At 39.4% G+C, this 26,733-nt stretch overlaps 1 protein-coding gene across 2 annotated transcripts; it reads left to right on the top strand.

The window, feature by feature from the left end:
- LOC143121098 (uncharacterized) lies at positions 1 to 25,164 on the top strand. 2 transcript variants are annotated; one of them, XM_076281496.1, is made up of 4 exons: positions 1 to 405; positions 2,179 to 2,517; positions 21,840 to 21,889; positions 21,994 to 25,164. In XM_076281496.1, the coding sequence occupies exons 1-4, from the start codon at positions 39 to 41 to the stop codon at positions 22,732 to 22,734; spliced, it is 1,497 nt and encodes a 498-aa protein (XP_076137611.1). In that variant the 5' UTR covers positions 1 to 38; the 3' UTR covers positions 22,735 to 25,164. The 2 variants fall into 2 exon arrangements, with proteins under 2 accessions (XP_076137611.1, XP_076137605.1); XM_076281490.1 differs by lacking the exons at positions 21,840 to 21,889; positions 21,994 to 25,164 and adding an exon at positions 15,705 to 17,178.
- The last annotated feature ends 1,569 nt before the right edge of the window (positions 25,165 to 26,733 follow it).

Here is a 26,733-nt window from a genome sequence, read left to right as displayed (position 1 = left end):
CTGAAGAAACCTCTGGCAGCCGTCTCCCTGCTTTGAAAATGGCGCATCAGTGGTGTTGTGTTCCTCTGTGTGCCAACAATAAGCAAACACAGCCCTATTTGAGCTTTTACACATTCCCACGCGACGTGGGACTTCGGAGAAAGTGGATGCAAGCCACCAAGATATTTGAAGGGCCACTGTCTAAAATCTCGGATGATACAGTTGTTTGTAGCCTACATTTTCGTAGCAGCGACCTGTTTAAAACAACTGGCGGTTTCAACAGACTTAAAAAAGACGCGGTGCCTTGTATTTTTCGATCGGAGTCAACTGAAACACGAGGGCTTGCTTGTGGGCACGAAGATGTTGGTTTTGCTGTTGCGGCTAGTGTTGCTTTGGACCATACCTATGACATACGACCATCGCCTGGTAAGGTGGACTCGGTTGCAATGCAGAGTTGTGAAGTTTTCGAAACCCCCTCTCGAGTAAAAGTATAGCCTAGGTATTTGAGCAGAAAATGACTTAGGCCTAAAGTATAACTCCGGAGGAAAAACAACCCATTGTCTACTGGAGGCTTTTAACTTCAAACTTCTGATTGAGAGCACAATTATGTTAATTGGTGGCGTTTTGAGCAAGACCGTTTATTTGCATGATCACTGAATGGGCTCTTACGTTACAGTGATGCTAACTGGACTAGACAGGGTGAGGTTTGAAGTTGTTATCTACCGTAAATGGACCCTAGGTAATTTACGCTAGTTACGCTTCAACTAACAGTGAAAGTAACCAATCAGCATGTCACTTAAGTAAATGTTTTTAAAGTATCTATTATTTAAGGTAAGGATAAGCCCAGTATGGAACATACTCTAGCCTACTAGAAGGACAGTAGGCCTACTAGTAAAAGCCTTCGAGGCCAGGTAGGATCCCTTAAAGAGTAATATGTGTAAGTAGTCTATTGACCCATTTACAGAATATTATAGAATATTAGTGCCTGTTTAATTTTCTGTCCATTTACATTTTGTTAACCACTTGGTTTTCAATACCAATTTCAAGTTTTTTTCCTGAAATTGCACAGCGCCTGCTTCAAAGGCCTGTTCCCACCTAGTTTGACCTATAATCAAATTCTTAACCTCTTTGGAAAGCTGAGACGCAGTAGTTTCATCATAATAACTGTGTGATGTACTGATAGTCACAGAGGCTAGAATATATATTTTTCTTTCTGCCAGATTACAAGCATCTTTGCAGCTATCCTGCAAAATATAAATTTACACTATAAGTAGTAAGTGGGCTAGTATATTTAAGTGCTGCTCTACACGTATAATTTGTTTGTGCAGCATTTATTATTTATTTATTAGGAAAACGAGAACCTTGGATCTTTGGATCTTCCTCTTTTTCATGTAGCAGTAATGCTGCTTTATGACATCATTGCCTACAACATTCTATTTGTTTGTGCAGCATTGATAGAGTCCCGAAGTGTGACGTAGCGTTTCCATGACGGCAGAATCACTGGATCTAAACAAACTTTCGAAGTGGCATAAATAGCATTGAATGTAGACATGTGGCATCATTTCTAGCTAATAAAAATAAATATATCCATTTAAACGTGTTTTACCTGCTCGGCAGCAGCTTAGCCACATAACACGGGTTCCCTGGCAGGTGAAATAGAAAGAAGCAAAATTCCAGTGGATATTTCACGTCTTCTCAAAGGCTGGTGGCTGTTAAGAGCGACGTTTTTTGCCAAAAAAATAAAGCCAAAACACGTCCGTGAATTTAAGGATTTTAACCGCATGCTGTGAAGTTACATGCAGGTCTCTTTTACGGCGGAAACCCATGCTAAAATAAAACTCTGTAGTCACGAATTTGATTGTGTTGGTATGAATATATGTTGTAGTATGTGATTCCTACAGTGTACAAAAAATATACTAATGTCTTAGAAACGTTGTAAAATGATTGAAATATATTAAGAAAGCCACCGCTATGGTGATTTCTAATTGTAGATTGATTTGTTTAGATCCAGTGAAATTGATGCCTTGGCAACGTTACGTCATGGCTTCAGGACTCTATTATTGACCATTTCAAGAGAATTCCATTATCAACATCATAGTTGTTCCGTTTTAACATTCCATATGTTATCTTAATGAAGCGGAAGTAGATTGGGAACAAAATAGAACGTTTACACATTGTTTTTGTTTTTCTTGTTGAAAGGGTCTGGAAAGAGAGTACCTGGGATCTTTGGATCCTCCAGTGGGACCATGGGTAAAATGGAGGAAAGGCCGCTGAGCTCTGGCTGTAACGAGACTGAAACGCACCAGGTTGACCTGAGATTGATTGTGAACGAAGAAGACATAAAAGAGGAGGAATATGGTCATATGATCTCATGTCCGGTCAAAGATGAAGAAGAAGAAAAGCCCTTTGCAGAACTTCACTGTAAAATTGAATCAGACGATACAGACAATACAGAATCTAGAGCTGAAACACTACAGACACCAGCAGAGATTGTGGTCAAGATTGAGGAGGATGAGCAGGATGATAATCTGCTGGAAAGTAAGTCCTTTCAGATATATCTTTCAGACACGATTCCCTTTCAGACACGACAGTGTTTCCTCTATGTTTATGTTAGCATGGCGGCCCGCCACGGTTTAAATTAATACCGCCACGATATGAGAATCAGGGCAGACGCACAATGTAGTTGCAGTTGCTTTTTAAATAATTCTGCCGACAAATCCTCCCCTGCTGGCTGCCGCTCACTGCAATTTAACAATAAGTAGCCTAAAACTAGTCAGAGGTTGAAAATTGCTGTTTAACAATAAACAGCAATGTTAATCTGAGGTACCTGTCTAGTTTTATTCGGGGCGCCACGAAATCAAAATCAGCCACCACGGATTATTATTCAATGTTTAATTTAATTTAATTTAATTTAATTTAAATTAAACATAAGATCAAATCCTTGCAATGCAATTGAGCTGCGCTTTTTACGCACACAGCCTTTCCTTACCCCACCCCGCTCTCTCTCATAGCCCGCTGCCCCTCCTCTGCATGTGCATTTAACAAAATATTCACGATTGTTGAAGGATTGTTGTTGCCACATAGAAGCATTGCATAGAAGACGTCTGGGTAAATTGCTATTAAATCCACTTAGCATTGTGACCATGCTGCGCAAATTTGTTCAAAACTGCTACATTGAAGTTAACTCTGCTAAGGTCTTATCACAACATAGTAGGCTACATTGAAGAGACTAAACTAAGTTAAGTTATGCAATCAAGCAGTATCTCAAAGCTAACATAGAAAACTGTTTGGATGTCGAATTTAGCATGCTTAGCCTACTTACAGCTGCTTGTCAATTTCGTTGAAGGGCTCATTTTATTGCCTCTGACACTGAATGTTTGCAAAATCCCGATGTAAATGGAAAGGTGTTTTCCAAAGTTCAAAGGTGCTTGTCCCAAGGAGAAGTACGAACCTTTATTTTAACTATGTAGAAAACGTTATGAATTGCATCCACACATCAGCAGCCTTTTAACTGTGTTACTCATGAACGTCTTAAAGTGACAGGCGTCTTAAAGTGACAGGAATATGGAGCTAAATTTGTCTCAATAATATTTGTACATGCGCAGAGGGGGATCCACAAATATTTCTTGATTTGCATGTGTTTTGATATCTACAAATAAAAAAATCATATTTGTGGCTCTTGATTTATCTATTGATTTTTACAAATATAGATGTGCATTTGTAAATAAAAAGCCATTTGTAAAACCGAAAATTTTATTTGTGAAATGTGATTCTGCATTTGTGGATCACCAGCACACGCATTCTTCGCTTTCCAAAGTTACGTGTTTTTGAGATGTTCTTCACATGAAAGTCACACAAATCCACACGCAAATAGGCCTCCTTTAATTCACCGGCATACAGAAATCGCAATCCAGTAGATGGCGACATCCACAAATATTTCTTGACTTGCATTCGTGTTTTGACATCCACAAATAACAAAATCATATTTGTAACTTGTAAATTGGTTTTCACAATTGTAGATGTGTATTTGTAAATGAAATGGCATTTGTAAAACTGAAAATTGCCTTTGTGAAATCTAATTTTGCATTTGTGGATCACCAGCACACACAGTTTTCGTTTTCGCATTTGTGGATCAGCATTTGTGGATTACATATTTTTGAGACAAACTTTGCCCAGAGAAGACACCCAGATCCACAAGTAGCCTGCTGACACTTTCTAATCCAGTAGATGGCAGTGTTGTTCTATGGGACTCATAACCAAAGATTCTTTGCTCATAACACACAGAGCTAGCGAACCTAGTTCTTAAATCTAACAAGTTATGCCTTTTACAACAAGCTTTTTGATGGAAAAGTGGTGTTTAATTTCCATAATCTTTGTTTAGTAAACGCATAAAACAGTCAGTTTGCAAGCGAAATCAAGAAGTATGATCTTTGAGTTTGTTTGCTCACTCTCACTGTCATCACTATGATGCTCCACGAGCCCCTCCCACAGAATGTCATCTTTGCTCCCATCAAGGGCATTTGATATGCAGCATTTCTTAAATCCATGAAATCTCCTGGCTTATGGCATCCCATGCTTGGAGGATCCAAGTACAGAGCAGATTCACAGCTGGCTTCTGAAGTTTTCCAGTAGGCGTCAGTGAGTGATCGCCTGACAGGAGCCACTCAGTGTACCTCTTGTGCAGATTATCCTTGAATGGCTTATTGACGACTACATCCAATACCTGTAGCTGGCTTGTCATCCCCCCGGTATGATCACTAGATCGCCGTTCATTTTCCGCAACTGAGTTTTGACGGGCTGTCAAGTGTCCGCGGAATGCATCCAAAACGAGCATATTTCTCTTCTTATGAAGCGCACCGCGGCGCCTGCCCCACACTACCTTGAGCCAGTCCACTACCAGGTCAGTGTCCATCCAGCCCTTTTCCTGGACCCATACGATAATGCCAGCTGGCATTGTCTCCTTTGGCATAGTCTTGCGTTTCAAAATCACATAAGGCGGGAGTTTGGTCCCATCAGCGAGACACGCCAACATTACAGTGATTCGGTTTTTTTTTACATTTCCAGTAGATCGCACAATAACTGATTTGTCCCCTTTCTTGGCAACAGTGACAGATGTTGGCATGTCAAAAAACACCAGTGTTTGGTCAGCATATCGCTGAAAAGACAACTTCTCCTCAAAGTCTGAGGGCAGGCGCTGGGCCAAGCTTGTTCTATGATGCAGTGTCAGCCCTTTGCGCCGCATCATTTGTGTACACCACCCAGTGCTGGCGTTGAATTCATTTGTCGGTATGTTCAGCTCCTTGGCTATCTCCAGAGCCCTCAGCCGAATGATTTCTCTTGTGATTGGCATCTCATCCCGACGTTTCTCTATCACATATTCATAGACTCTATCATCAAGTTCTGCAAACTTGCCACTTTGAGGTCCACGGAAAGCTTTCCTTTGGCTGTTGGCATTTTTTAGTTGTTCTTTTTGACCTCACAACCTCCGAACGTTACATTCTGTGACTCCAAATGTTTTGGCAGCTTTACAATTATTAGATGATTCCGCCTCATTCACGACCATAATTTTAAAGTTGGCGTCATAACTGTTTCGAACGTGTTGGTTTATTTGACCAACTTTTGAAGCGCTTTTCTCAAGATGATTTCTTGACCTCTCCATGGCGGCACTTTACTGCTTATTTAATTCATAACACTGTCACTAAGTTGCCTATCGTGTTGGCGCCCTCTACTGTTTCCCCCTGCTTTCTCCCTTTTTTGATTTTGTCTATATCGCGAAAATAAGACGACCCCCCATTTTTAGGACAAAAACTTTAATGCGTCAATCGAGACAGCATCTAGGCAAAGAAGTTTTTTGGGTTGTTCCAACTGACAGGCATGTATTTATGGTCGAGTCTAGAGAAAACTAAGCTTTTGACGATAATAAAGATACATTTTACCCGTCTAGCCCCATAGACTCCCATTCAGGCTTGGAATTTCACCATTCCGGGGGCAAGGCCACTTGGCCTTCAGTTGGGCATATTTGGTGGGGGGCACAAAGGCCACATGTCAGGCCACCAAGGCCAAAGTTAACTATAGCCTACAGTAGTAGGCTATAAAAATGATCAAAGTTGTATTTAGCCTATTCACTGCAGTAGACCTGCATCACTGTATGAAACATTACAAAAACATGAACCATGACCTATTACATAGAACTGTAAATCATCTGATCATCTAATATTTACAGATATATAGGCTATATGGGTCAATGACGAGACGTCTAGATTTTCTGTCCAACAGCATTTTTTAAGTTTATAAAAGGTTTGAATGCCTGAAGACACACCATATATATGTGGGAGCACTCCCATATTTGTAACCACTTTACCTTTTGAAAAATCTTTAGGTATTTTTAATTTTTCTCTTATGTGAAGTATCAAAATATCATGTGGTGCGACTGTCCGACCATGACTGCTGTTCGGGAAACTTCTTTAAAATTACACTGAATCTATTCAAATGTGCTTTCTGCTCTATCTGGCATTTTTTCAAAAGTGTTTTGTAGCTCTGCAGAAAATGACACAGCATTTTTTATTTTTATGTCCATCCTATTATACAAACAAACTTTGTCCGAAGATGTCAACTTAATCAAATATCATCTGGTGCAACCATCAAGAAACTGCCATTTTGAGACTTTTATTTTAAAATTAATTCAAAGATCTTAAGTTGCATTCATAAACTAGTTTGCCAGGCACCCATTGGGGCAGCAAACAAGTTTATAATTATCTATTATATTTGGAAAAACATAGCTTAAATAACAGCTGGCAAGAAGTTGCCAAATTTGGACGTCATGTGGTATGACCTCAACAATACAATGAATATTAATTTATTTGTTCAAATTTATTTTTTGATTAGAAATGAATTAGTGACCTTTTAGAGGAATCAAGTTTGTTATGAGTAGGTGGTCAATTTTGTGCCTGTAAATTTGATCTCAAGTTGAAAATGTCATGTGGTGCGACCAAACATCATGTGGTGCGACTATTACAAAATGCTTTTTTGTGTGGTTTTACATTTAATTTAGGATTTATATGCCTATGCAATTTATTTTAGTGTTATATGGAATCAATTTGTATACATTCAGAGTACATTTTCAAAGATTTCAGAAAAAAACGTTTACATTTACTCTTGATACATTATAATGACAAAAATGTAAATAAAAATAATTTTACATGTAAGTTTACTTTGGTAAATGTACATTTATTAATCATTTATCCCTCCCACTGTGTTCTGTTCAGCAAGAAAGATATATTTCACTTATTATCAACATCATAAAAATAGGCTATCACTATGTATGTGGCGGTGAGGGGCGTTAACACTGTAATATAGGATTTTATTACCATTATTTTTGTTTTGTTTCACATTATTTTATTTTTTTTATTTGTTATATTATTAGTGATGATTGGGCAACATCATCACATTTGTTTAATCATCTTTTTTTGTTTAAGTTTGTTTGCTCTGAAAACTTCCCCATTTCATTTCTGTATCACTCACTCGCTCTCTCTCTCTCTCTCTCTCTCTCTCCTCTCTCTCTCTCTCACACACACACACACTCACACACACACATACACACAATCTCTCTCTCTCTCTCACATACACACAGACACACACTCACTCTCTCTCTCTATCTCTATCTGTTAAACACTAGGCCTATTACTCTCTTCATCGCTGTATCTATCACAATATATTTATCACGCTAACTATCCCACTAACACACTATCAATCACAGATCACTATCTATCACACAATCATGCTATCTATCACACTATTAATCTATCACACTACCTATCTATCATACTATCTATCTATCTTTATCCATCATCTGTCTGTCTTCTAGCCTCCCCATCTAGTTAGCCTAACTTCTATGTCTCACTCTTTTACTCAAAAAAGCTTTCATTCTGCCATTGTTAGTCTGTCTGTCTGTCTATCTTTTAATTTCTTTATCTTTTATTATCTCTTCCTTTCCATCCAACCCTGCACTTTTGTCTATCTTAATATCTTCTCCTGCCCCATCTCTTAAAATCATCTGCTAAATCCCATTCACTTTACGTCCTGAATTTCTTCTGTTTATCCCCTCGATCACTCACACGCTTTTACCTCCTTTTCTCCCTTAAGCTGTCTACACTTATTTGTTTCTTTATATGTGTGTTTGTTTTCATCACCTTCTATATTTCAAATGCCCTCACAAAGCTTATCTTTTTATACCTTTACCAATATATGGACATGTTCAACATCATTAGCAACTTAAAAATCTTTTACTTTGTGTAAAACTTTTATTTTTTATTTAATTGTTTTTTTTTGCTTTGCAAGCACTATATTACCCTCATGAAATGAAAATATAACAGTTTATTGATCTCTCTACTTATATTTTTAACAATATGAGATCCTTGAGTCATTTGGTGCGACCACTCATCATGTGGTGCAACCAATAATAGCAATAACTGTGTTAAATTCAAAATGAAAAATAAAATTTCTGTGGTTAAATTATTAATCAGTCATATAGTATGTTTAAGTCAATGCTATTTTTCAGACTTTTCCATCAGTTTTATAAAACTTACAGGAAAAATAAGGGTTCTAAATGTATTTTATAAGGTGACAATAATAGTATAGAACAAAAATATCAGTCCAATATTCACAAAAAGTAAAGAAATGTAAATACTTTGTTTCTAAACAGTTCATATTATTAAGAACTTGTAAACAAACTTTTAAGCATGTTAAGGAAATACATTTAATTTAAAGATAATCTATGGTCGCACCACATGACATTTTTTAAGGCCGCAACCAATTAATTCTCATGAAAAAACACTAAAATCACATTACTTGAAATTTTAATATGGATTTTCATATACCCAACATTCTTAATGTTTGAACAATTGAAACAGAAATTCTTATTTTTAGAATTTTAAATTTGGCCTGTTGAAAAACCTTATCCGTCATTGACCCATATATAACATTTATTTTATATTTGGCCTGTTATGTAAGAAATCATGTATTGAACAATTTAAGCACAGCTCAGCTTTAAGAAACTCAAATAGCCTAGATGCATGCTTAGCATTTTGTGATCATTAAGGCTACTTTCACAAACTCTTAGTCAGCTGTCCTCTGATTTACCAATATCTAGGCGATATTTGTAACATTTATTTTGTATTTGGCCCGTTATGAAATCATGTGGAACAATGTAAAAGCCCAAATTTGGAGACATCCATGTATGTCGAACTTTACTGCAAATTCAAAACTGGATTACTCTGGAACGGCTAACTGTACAGGGGACTGCTTTACGCCTTTGTGTTCGGTAAGGTCTCCTGTTTATTCTGATATATGGTTTGTCATGTGTTAAAAGAAGGGTTCGTAAAGTATTCCACCGAGATGAATGGGTAGGGAGATCATGGGACGCAAAACCTTCAGTAGAATGTATGATTAAATTGAATTATATTATTTACTTTTCTCGCGAACCGTTCAACACAGCAATTATCGGCTAACATAGTTTAAAAGCTGAGAAAAAGCTCTTTCATGTGATACTTGTGATGTCTGTGTGATGAATAGGCTACTTCACGAGTAGTTCAACTGAAAAAGGGTGAATTTGGACGCACTTTCTTTCTTGCGCTGTCACTTTCTCCACTGCGTAAAAGACTAAATTAATTTGCGCCGTGAATGCTAAGATTATTTTGACAGGCCACAGGCTAAATAAAAATCGCTATTAGTAGGACGCAAAGCAGAATATTGAAAGAAGGGGGCACCAAGGCCACCGTGGCCTGTAAACCTCTGATTTTCAAAGGGGCCTCACGGCCAATGCAAGGGGCTACGACGGCCATGGCCGTCGTGGCCGCCGTGAAATTCCTACCCTGCTCCCATTCATTCTGCACTAGCTAGCGGCGGCCCCTAGAGGAACAATGAGTGAACTGCAACCAGATTCGATACAATGAAAGTATACAGGCTCTCCGTAGACAGGCTCTGGTTGAGGCCACATACCTCTCGTCTCGTTGACTCATGTAAGTTGTAATCTCACCAGAAGTTGCTGTAGATCTGTAGAACATTTACTTCCGTGCTTTAACGTGGTCTGCTACTACATACGCCAGTTGTTACTTTTATAATCATGGGTCAATGCTTTGGGCGAACGAGATGTAGCTTAATTCACAAATGAAAAAGCCATGAGAAAGGTGATTTTCTGACGTTTCAACAACGAAACCGAGTTTGCCATCATTGTGAGAAGTTTCCAAATTTGTTGCTAATCGCTAAAAAGGTTTTCTATCGCTGGGGAGGCCAAACGTCGCTAAATAGGTAACACTGACAATACGGAAGAACTAGTTTAGAGCTTCAGATCCCCGCTCCAAGATGGCGGCGGTGTTGACGCATGCTGAGAAGCAGAAGGCGACATCTAGTCAGTATATATATCTATGGTGTTTCACGCAGCTCACATAAACTTCAATACCCACAAATCCATTGTCCAAAATAAAATAACCAAAAAAATAATCTGACTTGAACAAAGGCTGACTTCAAGGCCTACTCAAAATGTTATGCTGAAATTCAGTGGAGTTGCATCTAGCTAACCTGCACTGAAAATTAAGCTATAATGTTCTATAGATATCAAAGCCTACTATAGACCAGGGGTTTTCAACCGGTGGTCCGCGGCGTCATTGCAGGTGGTCCGTGACATGCATTCCAGCCTGCGTAATTTCACAATTAATAACTTTTTTCCATCATTAATTTTTCCAAACCATTTCCAGAATTGTTGCGCATTGGTGTGAATACTGAACTTATTGAAAATATCTAAAATACTATAGAGGAGATGAGATTCAAACTGACACAGGATTTGTTAGCTTTGTAGGCCTACATAACAGGTCTATCCTGTGCTTTGCTAATGCTGTGTTTTGCGTCCCCAACGTCACACACGCACATTCATAAGGTAGGCTACAGTCTGCGCGAAATAGACCAGCTCGGACGGAGTTCACGTTATGTTTTCTTGAAAAGAAGCTTAATAGTTTCGTGAAATTTGGAGAGGCGTGGAGCTGTTAACTAACGTTTCTAACTAAGTTGAAGTTAGCTAGTCAGTACCAGCATGGATCGCTAGTAGCTTATAAAGAAAGTAACAGATGTCAGGACAGATGGACAGGATTCTGCTGCATGCTCTTCAGACAAAGCCACAACTTCGGAGGAAACCTAGTGGAAACGAGAAAGAAAATACAGTGACGATTAAATGTTAAATATGGATTTAAATTAACGAGTGACAAAACTGGAGAAGAGGTATCACTGTTTTGTATGTTCAACGTTGAGGCCATGAAACCGCCGAAACTCGCGTCATATGGAGACACATTAGCCTACAGTTTCTTGAGTAGCCTATACAGATTTTGCGTGATGTCAAAGACAGCTGCTCATGAGAAAGAGTGCTGTGAGGTGTGTTTTACCCTTTCCAACTCTACCTCTGTGAGAGTGGGTTTTCCACACTGGCATATCTAAATGTAAGGGCAAGGCTGGAACATAGACTGTATAAAATATTATTTTCCCAAATCACGGAAGTAACGTTGACACAGCGGTATAGTAGAAGAATCTACACAAGAGCAGATGAAAAAAGTATTGTATTAGATACATAATCAGTATGATGAAGGTGAAGCTTTTTACATCCCCTTTAGGACATCCTACAACCATATGTGATGACAGATCGAAGCAGACGTGTAACATTAGGGTTTTAATGTGAAGACAGATGACCGTTAACATTAGAGGTCCTGCCCTCTGTAACCACCTGCTACTGTTAGCTACTGGCTCACTTAACATGCAACACTAAACCATTCAGTGCTATCCAGTCAACAACACTTAATTTGATAGACTAAATATGAACCAAAACACACTGCAAAGATAGCCATAGCAGCTGCCAATTTTAACAAAACATCGGGAACCGACAATATAGATCTAGGTTTTAGGACAGACTACCAAAGTCACCCTACAGTTTTTACATTGGCTAAACGTTAACATTAGCTTCCAAGTCATGTGATGCAAGTCTGTTCACTCTGTTGGCAGAAAGTTGACAGTATCATATTATATCGATAGCTGCTATTTTACCAAACATTGACAGTATCATATTATATCGATAGCTGCTATTTTACCAAACATTGACGAAAAGACCTACTATGAACAGGGTTGTGTCTGTTTTGTTACGGTAGATTTACCTTTTTGTCCAGTTCTCTCTCTCGAGTGGGAAACGGCATCCGTTGTAGACAGTGGCTGTAGGAACGACCTGAGTCTGACTTGTGTGGGGTCGCAGGTGACGTAGACTACCGTAATTTTTAAAAAACTGTTAATTTACCACACTTTTAAAAAACCTGGTGACTAACCACACTTTTAACGCAAAATCCCCATATTTACAGTAACTTACTGAAATAATATTTAAAAGTATTTTACTGTGTGATATAAAGTAAAGTAGTGTAGAAATTGCTGAAATGTCTAACAGTGTACTACAGTGTACCACTAGGAGTACTCCTAAATCGCACTAAAATATTTTAGCTGGGAGTTTTCTCTTAAAAGTTATTCACAAAGCCTTTCAGACCTACTCTTAGTGAGGAAAAATGACTACTCCTAAACTAAGAATGAGGCTTCCTTGCTATGGATGACGTCATTACTCATGCACAAGCTTGACTGAAGTGACCACCTTGATTGGCTGATGATTGTAACGCGGGAATGATTCCAAACACCTCCCTTACGATGATGAGTGACAGGTGAGAGGTCTGAGAATGCGTGCACTACACAATGATGTATAGATCACAGATGATGAATAACTGAATAAAAAGGGTTAGCCGAAATGAATCAAGAGTAAGGCAAAACAAATAGCCTAGTAGCCTATTGAAACATACGGATTGATGCAGTATCTTTGTAACATTATTAAATTAATCTGTCACCATAGCCTATGCCTAGGCCTATGTTTGCAAAGAGACCATTTTAATTTGATTCACAATGAAACATTACATTTAATTTACATGTTGACAATGAGTAGCCTAGTTTTGGTTGTTGTTGGTGCCGTTATTGCATCAGTTAGCCTACAATGCAAAATTGTTTCCTCGCGATTGGAAGCTCCTGTAGCCGCATAGGATTTTAAAACATTGCGACATGAAATGCCACAAAAAGCAGTTTGTGAATAGGTCTTAGTGAGTTAGGAGTCCTCTCAACTTCTTTTAAAGGACAATTCCGGCGCAAAATGATCCTAGGGGTTAATAACACATGTGTACCGAGTTCGACCATTCGCTGGGATTTGTTTTCATGCTAGTCGAATATGACCAGTTTTATTGCAAACCGCTAATTAGCGTTTAATGCTAGCCTTTAGGGCAGACGTACAGTAAAAAGTAATCGTTCTTTCTATACCACTAACAAGGCTCAAAATAATACCACACACGGTAACATAATGAGGGTCTCTACATATAAACCGAAGCATTAAGAACTTTGCAAGTGTACAGGCAGTTTATTAAAAAGAAACACATTACCGTTCACGTCTGGTTCACATACAGGCAGGCGCCTTGGGAAAACAGAACTCTGGGATGTGAAGTGAATCTCGCGTGAAACGTTGTTGCCGAAAGAAAGCACTGAGCGCATAAGAGAAGCACTGAATGCAACAGGAGACATAAGAGATGGCAGGTTATTTGAACGAATTTGAAGACATCGAGGATGAACCCTTTCGGTTTGATGGACGTCCTTATCTTTACGAGCGGGAATATACCGACGAAGAGCTTCGGGAGCTCCGTGAAAGGGCTACAAGAGAGAGAGCTACCTGTAGCCAATGCCACACACGGCTTCACACTTATGAAAACTGGTGGTGTACCTGCGGACATTGTGAAGCTATGGCCACCGAAGAAGAGTGCCTGAGTTGCATGGAGTGGGACCTGTTGCATCGCGACACCCAAGAGACGCAGTGTTTTGTAGAGTCTGAAGATTTCCCCTCATTGATAAACAGGGCTGTAGTTGAAACTTTCTTCCATGTCCCGAAAAGAAATTGGAGGCGGCGATCCATACCAGAGGGACCAGATGGACATCCACTAAGTAAGTACACTAGACAAGTTGTGTTACATCGGAGTTATTATTTCTGATCGGCCTATATTGAGCAAATTACGTTTGATTTTAGTTCACATCGCCTACCCGTAACCAGACGTGAACGCTAATGTCTTAAACTGCCTGTACACTTACAAAGTTCTCAATGCTTCGGTTTACATGTAGAGACCCTCATTATGCTACTGTGTAAGTGTGTTGCTATTTTGAGCCTTGTTAGTCGTATAGAAATAGTGATTTCTTTTTACTGTACGTGTGCCCCGAAGGCTAGCGTTAAACGCTAATTAGCGTTTTGCAATAAAACTGGTCACATTCGACTAGCATGAAATAAATCCCAGCGAACGTTCAAACTCGGTACACATGTGTTATTAACCCCTAGGTTCATTTTGCGCCGGAATTGTCCTATAATCTGTCCCAGACTTAGGTGCTACTTTTAGGTCTAAAATGCTTAGTGAATTACTTTTAGTGAAAAGAATTAGGAGTCCTAAAGTTAGGAGTGACACGCCCATTATTTTTAGGAGTTGCTCATAAATTCGCCAGTTAAGAGCTACTTTTAGCCTTAAAATTCTTTGTGAATACAGCCCCTGGTGCTCTACACAATGATGCTACTCTAATATAGGCTTGTATTGGGTTTGTACATCTCATGTCTGAATGATGTCCATTTATATCCACAAGTCACCAGAATCGATCAGGACTATTTATCAAAATCTTCTCCCAGGGGAGCACACCCCTGGATCCCGCTTGACAATTATGTTGATCAGGGCTTATATCTTAACTTTCAGTAGCAGCAACTGGAATCCATGCATTTCCACTGAATTATTTTTGGAATCTGACCCCTTATCATACCTATTCGTTCGTACTCGTTGCTCGACTTATCGTGACTAAATTCAAGATGGCGTCGAACGGTAAAATTCCTTAAGGTACTGTCTGTATAAATCGTCTTGTAAATAATCTACCAGTACTTTTTCAAAGTTCTCCATGTCTCGTTTTAAATGTCAAGGCCCTGGGAAGTATACCAATGAAGTATGGAGCTACTTTGAACTGTAAATCACTGTAAAACAGTGATTTATTTGCATGGCTAGGCTCATGCCCGAGGCACCACAACGAAACACTGTTGGTAGCATTGGCTAACTAGCGGCAGATTTCTGAGTGCAGGGGACAAGCCGAGGTGAGCTATGAGACATACGTTCACACTCAGTATCATGTTTCAACACACTTTAGGTCAATATCACACCGGAATTCTCCTTTAATGTTAGCTAACATCAGCTGGCATGAATGACAATTGTTAGCTAACCTGCTTGAGGCTGAACGAAATTGGCATTCATATCACGAAGGGTATGTCTCTGGGTGGACTTTTAAAATCCGTCCTGATTTCCATTGCATGTTGACCAACATGAGTAAAAACAACCCCACACAATGACCCCGGGTCGCCCGGGTGAGGGTGTTTGATGTAATACCCGAAACACCCTATGACCCCGGGAGCATCACTGACGATGTGTCCAGGTTGCACCACAAGGTGTGCTCTAGTACTAGACCCAGCGTTTGGGTTGAGAAAATGATAATTTTTTAGAGTGTAGGTTAAATTGCTGAGTGTGGAACACGTGTTTGTCATCCTAAGGCCATACTCTTCCAGGTGATTCTAACTCACATGGCAACTATGTTAACTCTTCCAGGTGTATCAGAACACCCACACTTAAGGCAACAGAAGATCCATGGACAGAATGATGAACTCAACCTGCAGCTGCAAGGAGGGCTGTACCACTGCACAGTCTGCAAGAAGAGTTTCTCAGCCTTCACTGAACTTCAGAAACACCAGCAAATACACACTAGTGTTGCACAAAAGCAGAGCACTAACAAAAACTGTGACCTGTATGGGAAGTCTTTTCCACTAATTTCTAATGGAGATAAGCTACATCAATGTGCCCATTGTGGGAAAGTATATGCAACAGATGAAAGTCTCAAACTCCACATAACGCTTGCACATACTCCAAAGAAGCGTCATAAATGTGCCCATTGTGGGAAAGTATATGCAACAGATGGAACTCTCAAACACCACATAACGCTTACACATACTACAAAGAAGCGTCATAAATGTGTCCTTTGTGGAAAGCGCTTTAAACTCATTTCAACTCTTAATATCCATATGGACGTATACTGCAAAAAGAAAGTGCGTAAATGTCTAGAGTGTGGAAAAGTTTTTTCAAAAAATATGCAACTGAAGAGCCACATGCGTATACATACTGGAGAGAAGCCTCATAAGTGTGTCCAGTGTGGAAAAGCTTTTGCAAAATTCCAAGATCTCAAACGCCACATGCTTACACATACTGGAGAGAAGCCTCATAAATGTGTCCACTGTGAAAAAGCTTTTAAAACATCCCAAGGTCTTAAAAATCACATGCTTACACATACTAAAGCGAAGCTTCATGAATGTTCCCAGTGTGGAAAAGCTTTTAGAAAATCCCAAGATCTCAAACGCCACATGCTTACACATAGTAAAGAGGAGCTTCATGAATGTTCCCAGTGTGGACAAGCTTTTGGAACATCCCAAGATCTCAAACGCCACACGCTTACACATACTAAAGAGGAGCTTCGTGAATGTTCCCAGTGTGGAAAAGCTTTTGGAACATCCCAAGATCTCAAACGCCACATGCTTACACATACTGGAGAGATTCTTCATATATGTGTCCAGTGTGCAAAAGCTTTTAGAACATATCAAGACATGAAATGCCACATGCTTACACATATTGGAGGGAAGCCTCATAAATGTGTCTAGTGCGGAAAAGCTTCTTCACAAATGTCATAAATGTGTCCAGTGTGGAAAAGCGTTTGCAATAGCCAAATACCTCAAACACCACAAATACATATTATATAGCCTTATATGCCACAGCCGTACGCATACTGACAACAGTCCTTATAAATGTGTCCAGTGTGGGAAAACCTTTATTCACAGTTCAGTTCTTAAAACCCCTGGGCTAGTACACAAAGAAGAGAAGAGTTATAAATGTCCCCAGTGTGGAAAAGTTTTGTGTATGATTTAATTAGTAAAAAATGTTTAATCTATGTATTTGTTTTCTACCAATCATTTATTTCAAAATAAAGACATTTTATACAAAAATACATATTTTGATGTTTTTTGCTTATGTTTGTGTATATAGTTGGTTAAAATGAAATGGCAATACTTTAATTATCAGGGGCTGTATTCACAAACCCTTTTATCTTAACACTAGGAGTACTCCATTGATAATGGGCTAAGCCCAAAACGTTTGTTTCCCAGTTCTTGGTCTGTAGACTTATTGTAATAACCTTGGCTCTCAATACATATTTGTATGAGTATCAAGCCCTTGAGTGCGCCTCTGTTCCTTCTACATTTACAGTGCACTCATGTATTTACACTTGGCATGACAATAGACCCTTTCAACAATAAAAACAAAAACAATGCTTGAACGTTCTATTTGGTTCCCAATTTACTTCCTCTGCATTAAGATAACATATGGAATGTTAAAAAGGAAGCCTTGTGGGGCCAACTATGATGCTGATAATGGAACTCTCTTGAAAGGGTCTATAGAAACACAATTACACATCTAAGAAACCAAGTTCCATGTGCGGAATTTTGGCCAAAGTCATCCTTCTTAGTTTAGCCCTGAAATCACATTCAACAATGAAGTAGTATGGGTAAAGCATACATTTCCTGAATCCTTGGAGTCCTGAGAGTATTTCAGTGTCTGTCTTTTGTGTCTTTAATGTTCTCTGATGCCCCAGGGCGTAAAGATAGTGTATAGTTTAGGCGGAAATTGTGGAAAATGTTGAGTTTTTGTTGGTTCAAAGAGCTCTAGTGTAATGTTTGAATAAAAGGTACTCTTATGTTGTGCTTGAATAAAAGGTACTCTTATGTACTCTTTCAGATGATACCAAACTCAATATTATACACTGACAAGTGTATTAAAGGTTGTATCAGTGATTGCAGGCCCAAAAAAGACCCAAACATAAATGATTACCTTCATGTAATGGTTCCTAACGATCCGCTAGCTGCCCGCCCCATAAGGGCATCTGTAGGCAGCCTAGGCTCTGAGATCTGCACACAAAAACTGAACACAAAAGAACCGCACAGAAAAGAAAAAAAATCCCGGGGAGATACCCCCGGGTTATTATTAGGGTATTATGACTATGCCTGCCCCCACTGCTAAAATAAACCTAGAGGAAACACTGGAACACGGTCATCTCATTTAAATGGTGGGAACGTCAAATGTAACAAATATAATTCATTACACATTTAATTCACCTGAACAGTGTTTGAATCCTGTTTGTAGTCACTGGAAATCTTGGACCTAGCTGTGCAAAGCCGCGGATTCCATTACTATTAATCTGTTATCACAGATTTCATTAGCCATATTAACCAACAACCGGCTAATGATGGTGTTATGTACAAAATACAACATTTGAACACCCATATTGCTGCTGTTGTACTTCATTGTATCTACAGCTGTTAATGTGATTACTCATATTTAGGGATGCACGATATATCGGCGGCAGTGGCGTAACGTGCCAACACCGGGCCCGTATGCAGGATTATCAAGGCGGGCCCCCCTACTACAGCATGTAATGTCCACGAGTAGTCTAACATGAATAGGACAGGATAAGATCATTGAGACACAGCATATAAGCGATGACATGTCTGACAATATCAGGAGTACGTGCACCACAAAAACAACAAAAAAATACTGGTGAGGGCGCACGTAACACATGAAAAAAGACTGCGTGACAATATGAAATTGCGTTAATGATAAATCATTCGTGTTCATTTAGCCAGGAACATAGCAAAAGCCTATACCTACTGTATACTTGTCAGTCATGCCCGTCAAAATAGAGGGCTTTCCTTCGTTAACATTCACCATCTAAGAGCTCAAGAATCAGTCAAATCGCGAACAGTCGGCAGCTCTGTTTAACATGTTTCTGCGTAATTGTCAGCTGTCATGAAATACGTTAATATTCCCCTCTTTATGTCATAAAGGTAGCATGCAGCTATGATGAAATTCGTTCAATAAGTTCCACTTTTCATGTCATAAATTTAACATGCCTAAGGCTTTGCAGTTGTCCAATATGGCCAATCTATTGTCTCAATTGTGTATCATGCAACGCGCTGAAGCTACGTTCATGCATTGTTTTGCTCCAGTTGAAAATGTTTCTGCGTAATTTGTCAGCTGATCAAATGCGTTCAATAAATTCCACTTTTATGTCATAAATATAACATGCCTATCATTGTATCATTGTTTGTATGGTGTATCTAATCTAGGCCCCTCTTATGTTCAATCAAATTGGCTTTGCCCACCCGTTTTTTTTATGTGCCCACCCATTTCAACATTTCTGGCTACACTACTGTCTGCCCTCTTCGACTGAGCTGCCCCCCTTCCAAAATAACGTAATTTTGACGTTCTTAGAAAGCAAAAGTAGCCTCTCCTGTGCGTGAGCGCAGATAGGTGCGTCCGAAATATGAAAATTCAAATCAAATTGTTAGGAAAAATGGTAAGTAGCATAGGTTTATGCAGCTGGAAGCATATTTTCTCCAATGTCCTTAACATGAACAATATTAGACAGCTAATATGTTGCATCTTTGCATGCGTCTACTTGATGGAGAATACTTAAACTTTAAACCATTAAAATGGCCAATGGGTGAAGCAAATAGGCATCATTATTCTACACTAACCTGAAGGCTAATGAATAACTTTAAAAGATGCATTGCTCCCAAACGCAAACACGTTTATTTATCACTTGGTTTGGTCCAACAAAGATAATCGTAGCATGAACTATAGAATGAATAAATGCTAATTTACTTAACCCCATAAGTGCATAACGAGCATAAGAAGTGAACAAGGGTTAGATTACAAGGGTTCAAGCCACTTTTGTGTTTGTAATTTGACAACGACTCCATTCTCTGTCTCAAGTTCAACAATACGGTTTTGAACGCAAGCCGGTTCACTTAGTCTACCATATCCCACAATTCCCGGTCCTAATTCGAAACAAACATGTATTTAATGATCAGTAAAATATGTTGTTGACACAATTTATTCCAGTAAATTTGCGTAATTACTTTATACATGTATTTATGTAGGCAGATGACATTCTTAGAGGGAACGTTTTACAGTGAAAGGCCCGGTCGCGAGTGATGATAGGGGGCCCGGCCGTCAATCATGCATTTCAGTGTGATGCGGGCCCCTGATTGGACCGGGCCCGTAAGCAACTGCGTACCCTGCTTACCGATAGTTACGCCCCTGATCGGCGGCCGATATATTATTAGCCGATAAGTGAAAAAATGAAAATATTATTATCGGTCCGATAACAGAATTCTGGCCGATAATTTGCGCCGATATTTTTTAAAGTCCTAATTTAGGCCTACGTAAGGTCCGTCTGGCTACACTGAGCTAGCCTACTTGAGCTTGGTTGGCTATACTTTTTCCTCAATATAATGTCAGCGGTGTGAATGTATTTTACCACTCTAACAAAATCTGTGGATATGCGTTCATTTGGGAATCTGTGCATCTCAAAATCCTCTCGTGAATGATCCGCCATTTAACCTTAACAGAGCGGAGCTCAGCCCTATCTAGAGCCGTCTTGTGCTGGTGTGTTTGCACTTTACCGCGCTGGTCGGGGAAACAAATAAACAAACTCGTTAGTGGGACGAGTACATGAGTAGGCCTAGTTCTAAGTTGTGTTTTAGTATTATATTTGCATTACTTTAGCTTGGGTTTTGTATTATTACCTAGAAATATGCTAACCATTCGTGCTTCAGTTCCAGACAGGTCATCATAATAAGTTATTAAAACCTTCGGGGCTAACGCCTTTCATTTCTGCTGCAGCAGGTTGTGCGCAACAGAGTAGACGGACATAAGATACAGTCTGAGGAGTGCAGATTTATTTAGTTACCCGCAGTTGAAACTAAACCTAAGTTTCCCTCACAAACTCTGATTTGGTCGCTATACTGTAGCTTATTCTAAGCTGAGCCGTTTATGAGCGTTTAGTCCTAAATGAAAACGATTCAAACTCTCTAGCCACTCACTCTCAATTCACTGACGTCAGGTTCACTTAAAGGAGCCACACATACTGTAGGGCTAGGCTACTGTTATGTTGTTGACTGCCGTACTATTGAGGACTATTATGAGTTCTGTCCATCATTTGGTGGTAGGTAAAATTACTGCAATAAAATTATGCTTATTAAATGTTTTCCCCAAATCACTTTTCACAAATTCTTTTCAAGAGTAGTATTATTGGTTATCGTATCGGTATCGGCCACAACAAACCAATAAATGTCGGTTATCGTTATCGGCCCTAAAATTCCATATCGGTGCATCTCTACTCATATTTCAAGCCGCATTTCTCAGTTGTGATGCTTTTCATGAACTGGCCCCCATTACAAACTAATTTAATGGCCCTGGCCTAAATCAAAGCTATAGTTTTGCATTTGCCAGAAGAGTAGGCTAGATATTATGTTTGTTTTAATATTTGACATATTTTTTTTTTAAAAACATTAATGCAATGTATTTAGATATTGTTAAAATGTTGTTCATACTAATAGTTGATTATACGGGCAAGTTCATTGTAATCATTGTAATTGCCAGTTAATTTCTTTGGTCTTTACCATGTGTTCTGGTAACTTGTAAAGCCATTACAATTGTTCCATCACATTTTCTAACATTACAGCAATACATGGTAAGTAGTGGAGAGTGCATGTTGATTAGGTAATTTGATTGACAACTTAATACCAGACAATTTAAGTAGGCCTAACTTTGATCATGTGTGTTTGGATCTTCCGCCAGCATCATCTTTGCAGCAAGGCACAGCAAAGCGTCTCGTCGCAAAAAAATCGGTAAGTGTTATCCTGTATAGTCTACAAGTATATAATAGCCAACAAGTCAGGCATCCTTGCTTAAACTAAGCCATGACTCATGATTTTTCTCCATTTAAATACAGGCAGCTGTTTCCAAGGTGCGGCTGTGGGACGATAAGGGCTGGATGGCTAATATGGAAAGCCGCCTAGCCGCCAGGACAGCGGATCTTACATCGGAACGAGCTCGAGTAGCTCAACTGCTTGCTGAGAATGCAAGTTTGAAAGCTGACCTGTCAGCCAGCAGAGCGGAGACAGACAACCTCCGAAAAGAGATGCAGGGGCTGAGAGAGGCCAATCAGAGGGGACTGCTCATGCAAGAGATGAGAGCTGGGATAGGAGAACTGCATTCGGTTCTACGTATGGTTAACTCTACGCCTGCGAGATCAATCCCCAGACGCGCCTCAACACCTGCACCGGAATTAGATTCTTCAGATTGTCAGATGTCTCCATCGGCCATTTCCTCTTCCTTAACAAACAGCATCCAAATGACTGGTCAATGGGCAGACGTGAGCTTGCGTGATGTTGGACCAGAAGACCATGTTAGACTCCTCCAAATGAGCTTCGGCCAAGTGGGCAGATATGGATGCCTGCTCTTCAGACACATTATCTCGGAGGAGAACTACCAGGCATGGAGCAAGACCACAAACTGGGATGGTTCTAGAGGTAAACGAGCACTGCCTCAAAATGTGAAGACCTTCGTGGTTTCTACACTGAGGCATCACTTTCCTGACATGGACAGGGGGGAACTGAAAGAGTGTGTTGACAAGATCAACGAATTCCTGCGTACAACACGCAAGAATTCCCAAGGACTTACTCTGCTCTAAAGACTCCAGAACACTGTACTGGACTCACTCTGCTCTAAAGACTCCAGAACACTGTACTGGACTCACTCTGCTCTAAAGACTCCAGAACACTGGACTCACTCTGCTCTAAAGACTCCAGAACACTGTACTGGACTCACTCTGCTCTAAAGACTGCAGAACACTGTACTGTAGTTTACTGCACTGTAGACTGCGTTCCAAAATATTTTGCAAATTACATTTTTCTCAGATTTTCCTAAATAGTTGATGCAAATGACAGTCAGTATAATTTAAGTCAAACTGTTAAGAGTATAATTTGAATTTTATTAAACAAACTAGAAAATTAGTCTTCCTGTATTCCTGAGCCCACTGGATGATATTGCTCCATTACAATTCAAGACAGTTAAGGACAAGCAGAAAGCACTATGGAAACAAAATCCAGCGGTTAAAATCCTGAAAAAGAGAGTGTAGGAAGACCGAAAGAAAATGGCTCTAATACAAACTTCAGATCCATGAAATCCATGAAGACATGGTCTGCATGTATAATTCTGAAATATGCAAAGCAAGACAGTCTTTCTTCTCAAATATCATCATCATTAGAAGTACAAATAACTAATATTTTTAAGTTAACAAACCCCCCTCACAATTAGCATCTGAACTTGTCTCGACTAATAAATGCAATGAGTTTGCATCTTTTTTCAAAGGCAAAATTGAGAAAATCAGACTGAACATTATCTTCTCAACAACTTGCTCAACATCTGGAACGTCCAGCTTCAAGGGAAGGGGAACTTAATTTGATGTCAGAGTTTAGTTTGATAGACTATGAAACTCTTGTAAAAACTGTCCAGAACATCAACTCCTCCACATGTGGCTTAGACACTCTACCTACTGTACCAGTTTTTTCAAATCTGTTCTTCACCTCATAGCAGCAGATGTGCTTCACATTGTAAATACATCATTACTGTCTGCCACATTTCCTAATAACAGCTGTTGTAAAGCCCCTTCTCAAGAAGAATAACTTAGATGCCACCATGCTAAACAACTACAGGCCCATATCCAATATACCTTTTATTGGCAAAATTATTGAAAAAAATAGTCTCTGATCAACTAACCACCAAATGCATCATCAAATCATGCATCATAACATCAAATGGGTATTTTGATTAGTTGGAGAGTTGCAGCTTTACCGGGTTTCTCTGAAACTGAGTGTTAACTATTTGGGTGTTAATACCATAGACAGTAAAAGAAATGGACGAACAGACTCCGTCGTTTTCAATGGGAGGGCACGGAGTCAAATAGAACGATTTTTCAGTTGGTCCCCCCAGTACTGCGCAGACTCACACTTAACTTCGTGACGTTAGCCATCAAACTGAATCTTGTAACTCATATGATAGATACACAGAAATTCTTCTCACACTTCCTTCGCCTTCAAAGTCATCAAAGTTAAACATTTATTTATGTATTATCATCCTCACCAAGTCGAGTTAATGTTGAAGCTACCACACATGATCATCTTCAAAAACAGTCATGCTAAAACAAAACAAAGTTATAGCCTTGAAGCTAATCTTCTTTCCACTTTTCCGACCTACGGTCAATCCATCGAAAACCTCTGAAATGATTAGTGCCCTTTTTAAAAAAAATTAGGTTTACTTTTTTATTATTATTAGGTTCCCTCTGTGTAAAGCTTTACCTTAACATACGGTCGTGTATGCTAGGTTTTGCTTATGAGTTACCGTCAGACAGTAAGGTGGACTGAGCTTCTTATCCAAACAATACGGTTATCTCCCTACGGCGCGAAAGAGAGATTACGTCAAAGCTAGCTTCCCTCCAACCGAACAAGCTAACCGTTCTTCTTACGGGTAACCAATGTTACGGACGAGGTAGTGGAGTCTGTTTTGCCTTTGTAGTGTTTATGTGGATTACACAGAAGCTACAATATTGGCACAGGATATATGTTATATGAAGTTATGGTATTTCAAAAAAATCCTACAATGAATGGACTTCTATGGGAGTTAGCAGAAAGGTGGTCCCTCCAGCCTACGTCGATTCTTCTACTTCCGGGAATTCGCCTGCCCCCTTGGTTAATACTCCATGAGGGGGACTTGAGCCCTGTGGTCGGCCATTTTGGCCCTGAAAGGAAATAAATATATGTGTGCGAGGACAGTTTGGAACTACTTCAAGAATCTTCATAGAGTGCTGTACACTGGGTTTTTGACTATTATAATCATTCTATGTTTTTAATGTTTTAATTATTACTTTCTAACGCTTTTCAATTATTTCCCTTTTATGCTTTTATGTGCTATTACCTTGTCTGTTTTATGTTTTCTTCCTCTTATTATTAGTTTTTATTATTATACTTTTTAAACTGATTATTTGCCCTTTATGCTTTTATCAGCTATTCCTGTTTGCTTTTGTAAAGCAAATTGAATGATCTCTGTGTATGAAATGCGCTATATAAATAAAGTTGACTTAACTGCAACCGTTTCTGTTTGTGAGCATTGTTTAGGGGTGGCCGAATAGTAGGTTTATGCACACTTGCAAACTTCTTGAGGATCCTACCAAGGGCGTAGGTTTGGTCTGAGCTTTGGTGGGGACACTACCCACTACCCCCCCCCCCCAAAAAAAAAGCCACTCAACTCTTTCACCAGCCACTAGATATATAAAATGATTAAAATGTGCTACTGTCCAACTACTATCCATGATTAAAATGTACTGTCCAACTTGATCTAACTATACTGTGTAGCCTACGTAATCTGATTTTAATATGTAGGCTACAGATATGTAGGCTATATTTAACATTTAACATTTCTTTTCTATTTGGTCTGTTATGAAATCATGCATTGACCCATTTAAGCACAGCTCAGTTTTAAGAAACGTGTATGCATGCTTAGCATTTTGTGAAAAGAAATAATTAAGGCTACATTCACAAACTCTTAACCGTGAGCTGCCTGTATATTCTCTGATTCTAATAATTATATCTAGGCGATGTAAGCACAGCTCAGTTTTAAGAAATGCTTAAAGCCGAAAGACCATGTTGAATTTTGCTACAATTTATTTCAAAACCGGATTACTCTGGAACAGCTAACACGGGCATTACACCTTTGTGTTCGGTAAGGTCTGCTGTTTATTCTGATATATGGTTTGTCATGTGTTGCGTGAAGAGTGTGTAGGCCTACGATATTCCACCGAGACAAATGGATGTGGAGATGGGCGCAGATAATAATTATTAAATCTCTTGAAGTTATTTTTCTCGCGAACTGTTTATCACAGAAAATAGTGGCTAGCTAGGACCGTTTAAAAGCTGAGAAAAGGCTCTATCGTGTATATCGTGTGACATGTGTGATGAGTAGCCTACTTCTCCAGGAGTTCAACAGAGAAGAATGGGTGAATTTGGACGCACTTCATATGCCTTGAAGTGAAGTGAAGCTGAAGCGCTGTGCCATGCTGCGCAGGAGACTGCGGCTCACTGGTAGTTATAGGTAACTTCAAATCAGCGCGATTTACCCTTATAGGCTAGGCCTACTGCACATAGGCTACACGATCTGTAAGAGATGATCCGCAGCACTGAAGTGAGACATTATTTAACTCTTTGTGTAGCGCATGTGAACGCTTTTTCCCCCATTTCAACCTGAATATTGGTGGGGACATTTCAGTCGTAATGTGACATTGGTGTAGCCTGGCGGGCCATCCTATATCATTGACATGTATAGTCTGGCATCGAATCATTCACCTCGCTTAATCCAAGGGGCGGGCAGAGAATTGTCTTTCAAACTGCCTAGGCATGCAATAGGCCAGCGCTACGACCATATCCGTATCCGGTCGGCAAAACGGCAAATCCTTCTTCGAAAGGAATGACTTAAGTGCATTGTGTTGATCTACTTTCAAAGAAAAGCACAAGTCCAACTCCTCCAAAGTTGACGCCAACGCCGATTCAAACAACCGCTCTTCGTTTGCCATAGCCACCTTCCTTGTTGTTCACCGTCGCAGGATGTCGTTATCCTGTTAAGCCCGCCTTAAGACTCT

The sequence above is a fragment of the Alosa pseudoharengus genome, unplaced genomic scaffold (genome assembly GCF_046254945.1).
Source record: "Alosa pseudoharengus isolate Yale_2024_CS ecotype anadromous, Long Island Sound unplaced genomic scaffold, YU_APseudo_1.1 YU_APseudo_1.1_scf_1, whole genome shotgun sequence".
Lineage (NCBI taxonomy): Eukaryota > Metazoa > Chordata > Actinopteri > Clupeiformes > Clupeidae > Alosa > Alosa pseudoharengus.
Note: the sequence above shows the minus strand (reverse complement) of the source record. Positions and strands in the feature narration are given on the sequence as shown.

What these genes read in the sequence shown, in the direction of transcription:
- LOC143121098 (XM_076281490.1), top strand. Translation starts at nt 39, where the DNA reads ATGGCGCATCAGTGGTGTTGTGTTCCTCTGTGTGCCAACAATAAGCAA. An exon ending in TGACATACGACCATCGCCTG is followed by an intron (nt 406 to 2,178) that starts GTAAGGTGGACT and finishes TCTTGTTGAAAG; the next exon opens with GGTCTGGAAAGAGAGTACCT. An exon ending in GGATGATAATCTGCTGGAAA is followed by an intron (nt 2,518 to 15,704) that starts GTAAGTCCTTTC and finishes TAACTCTTCCAG; the next exon opens with GTGTATCAGAACACCCACAC.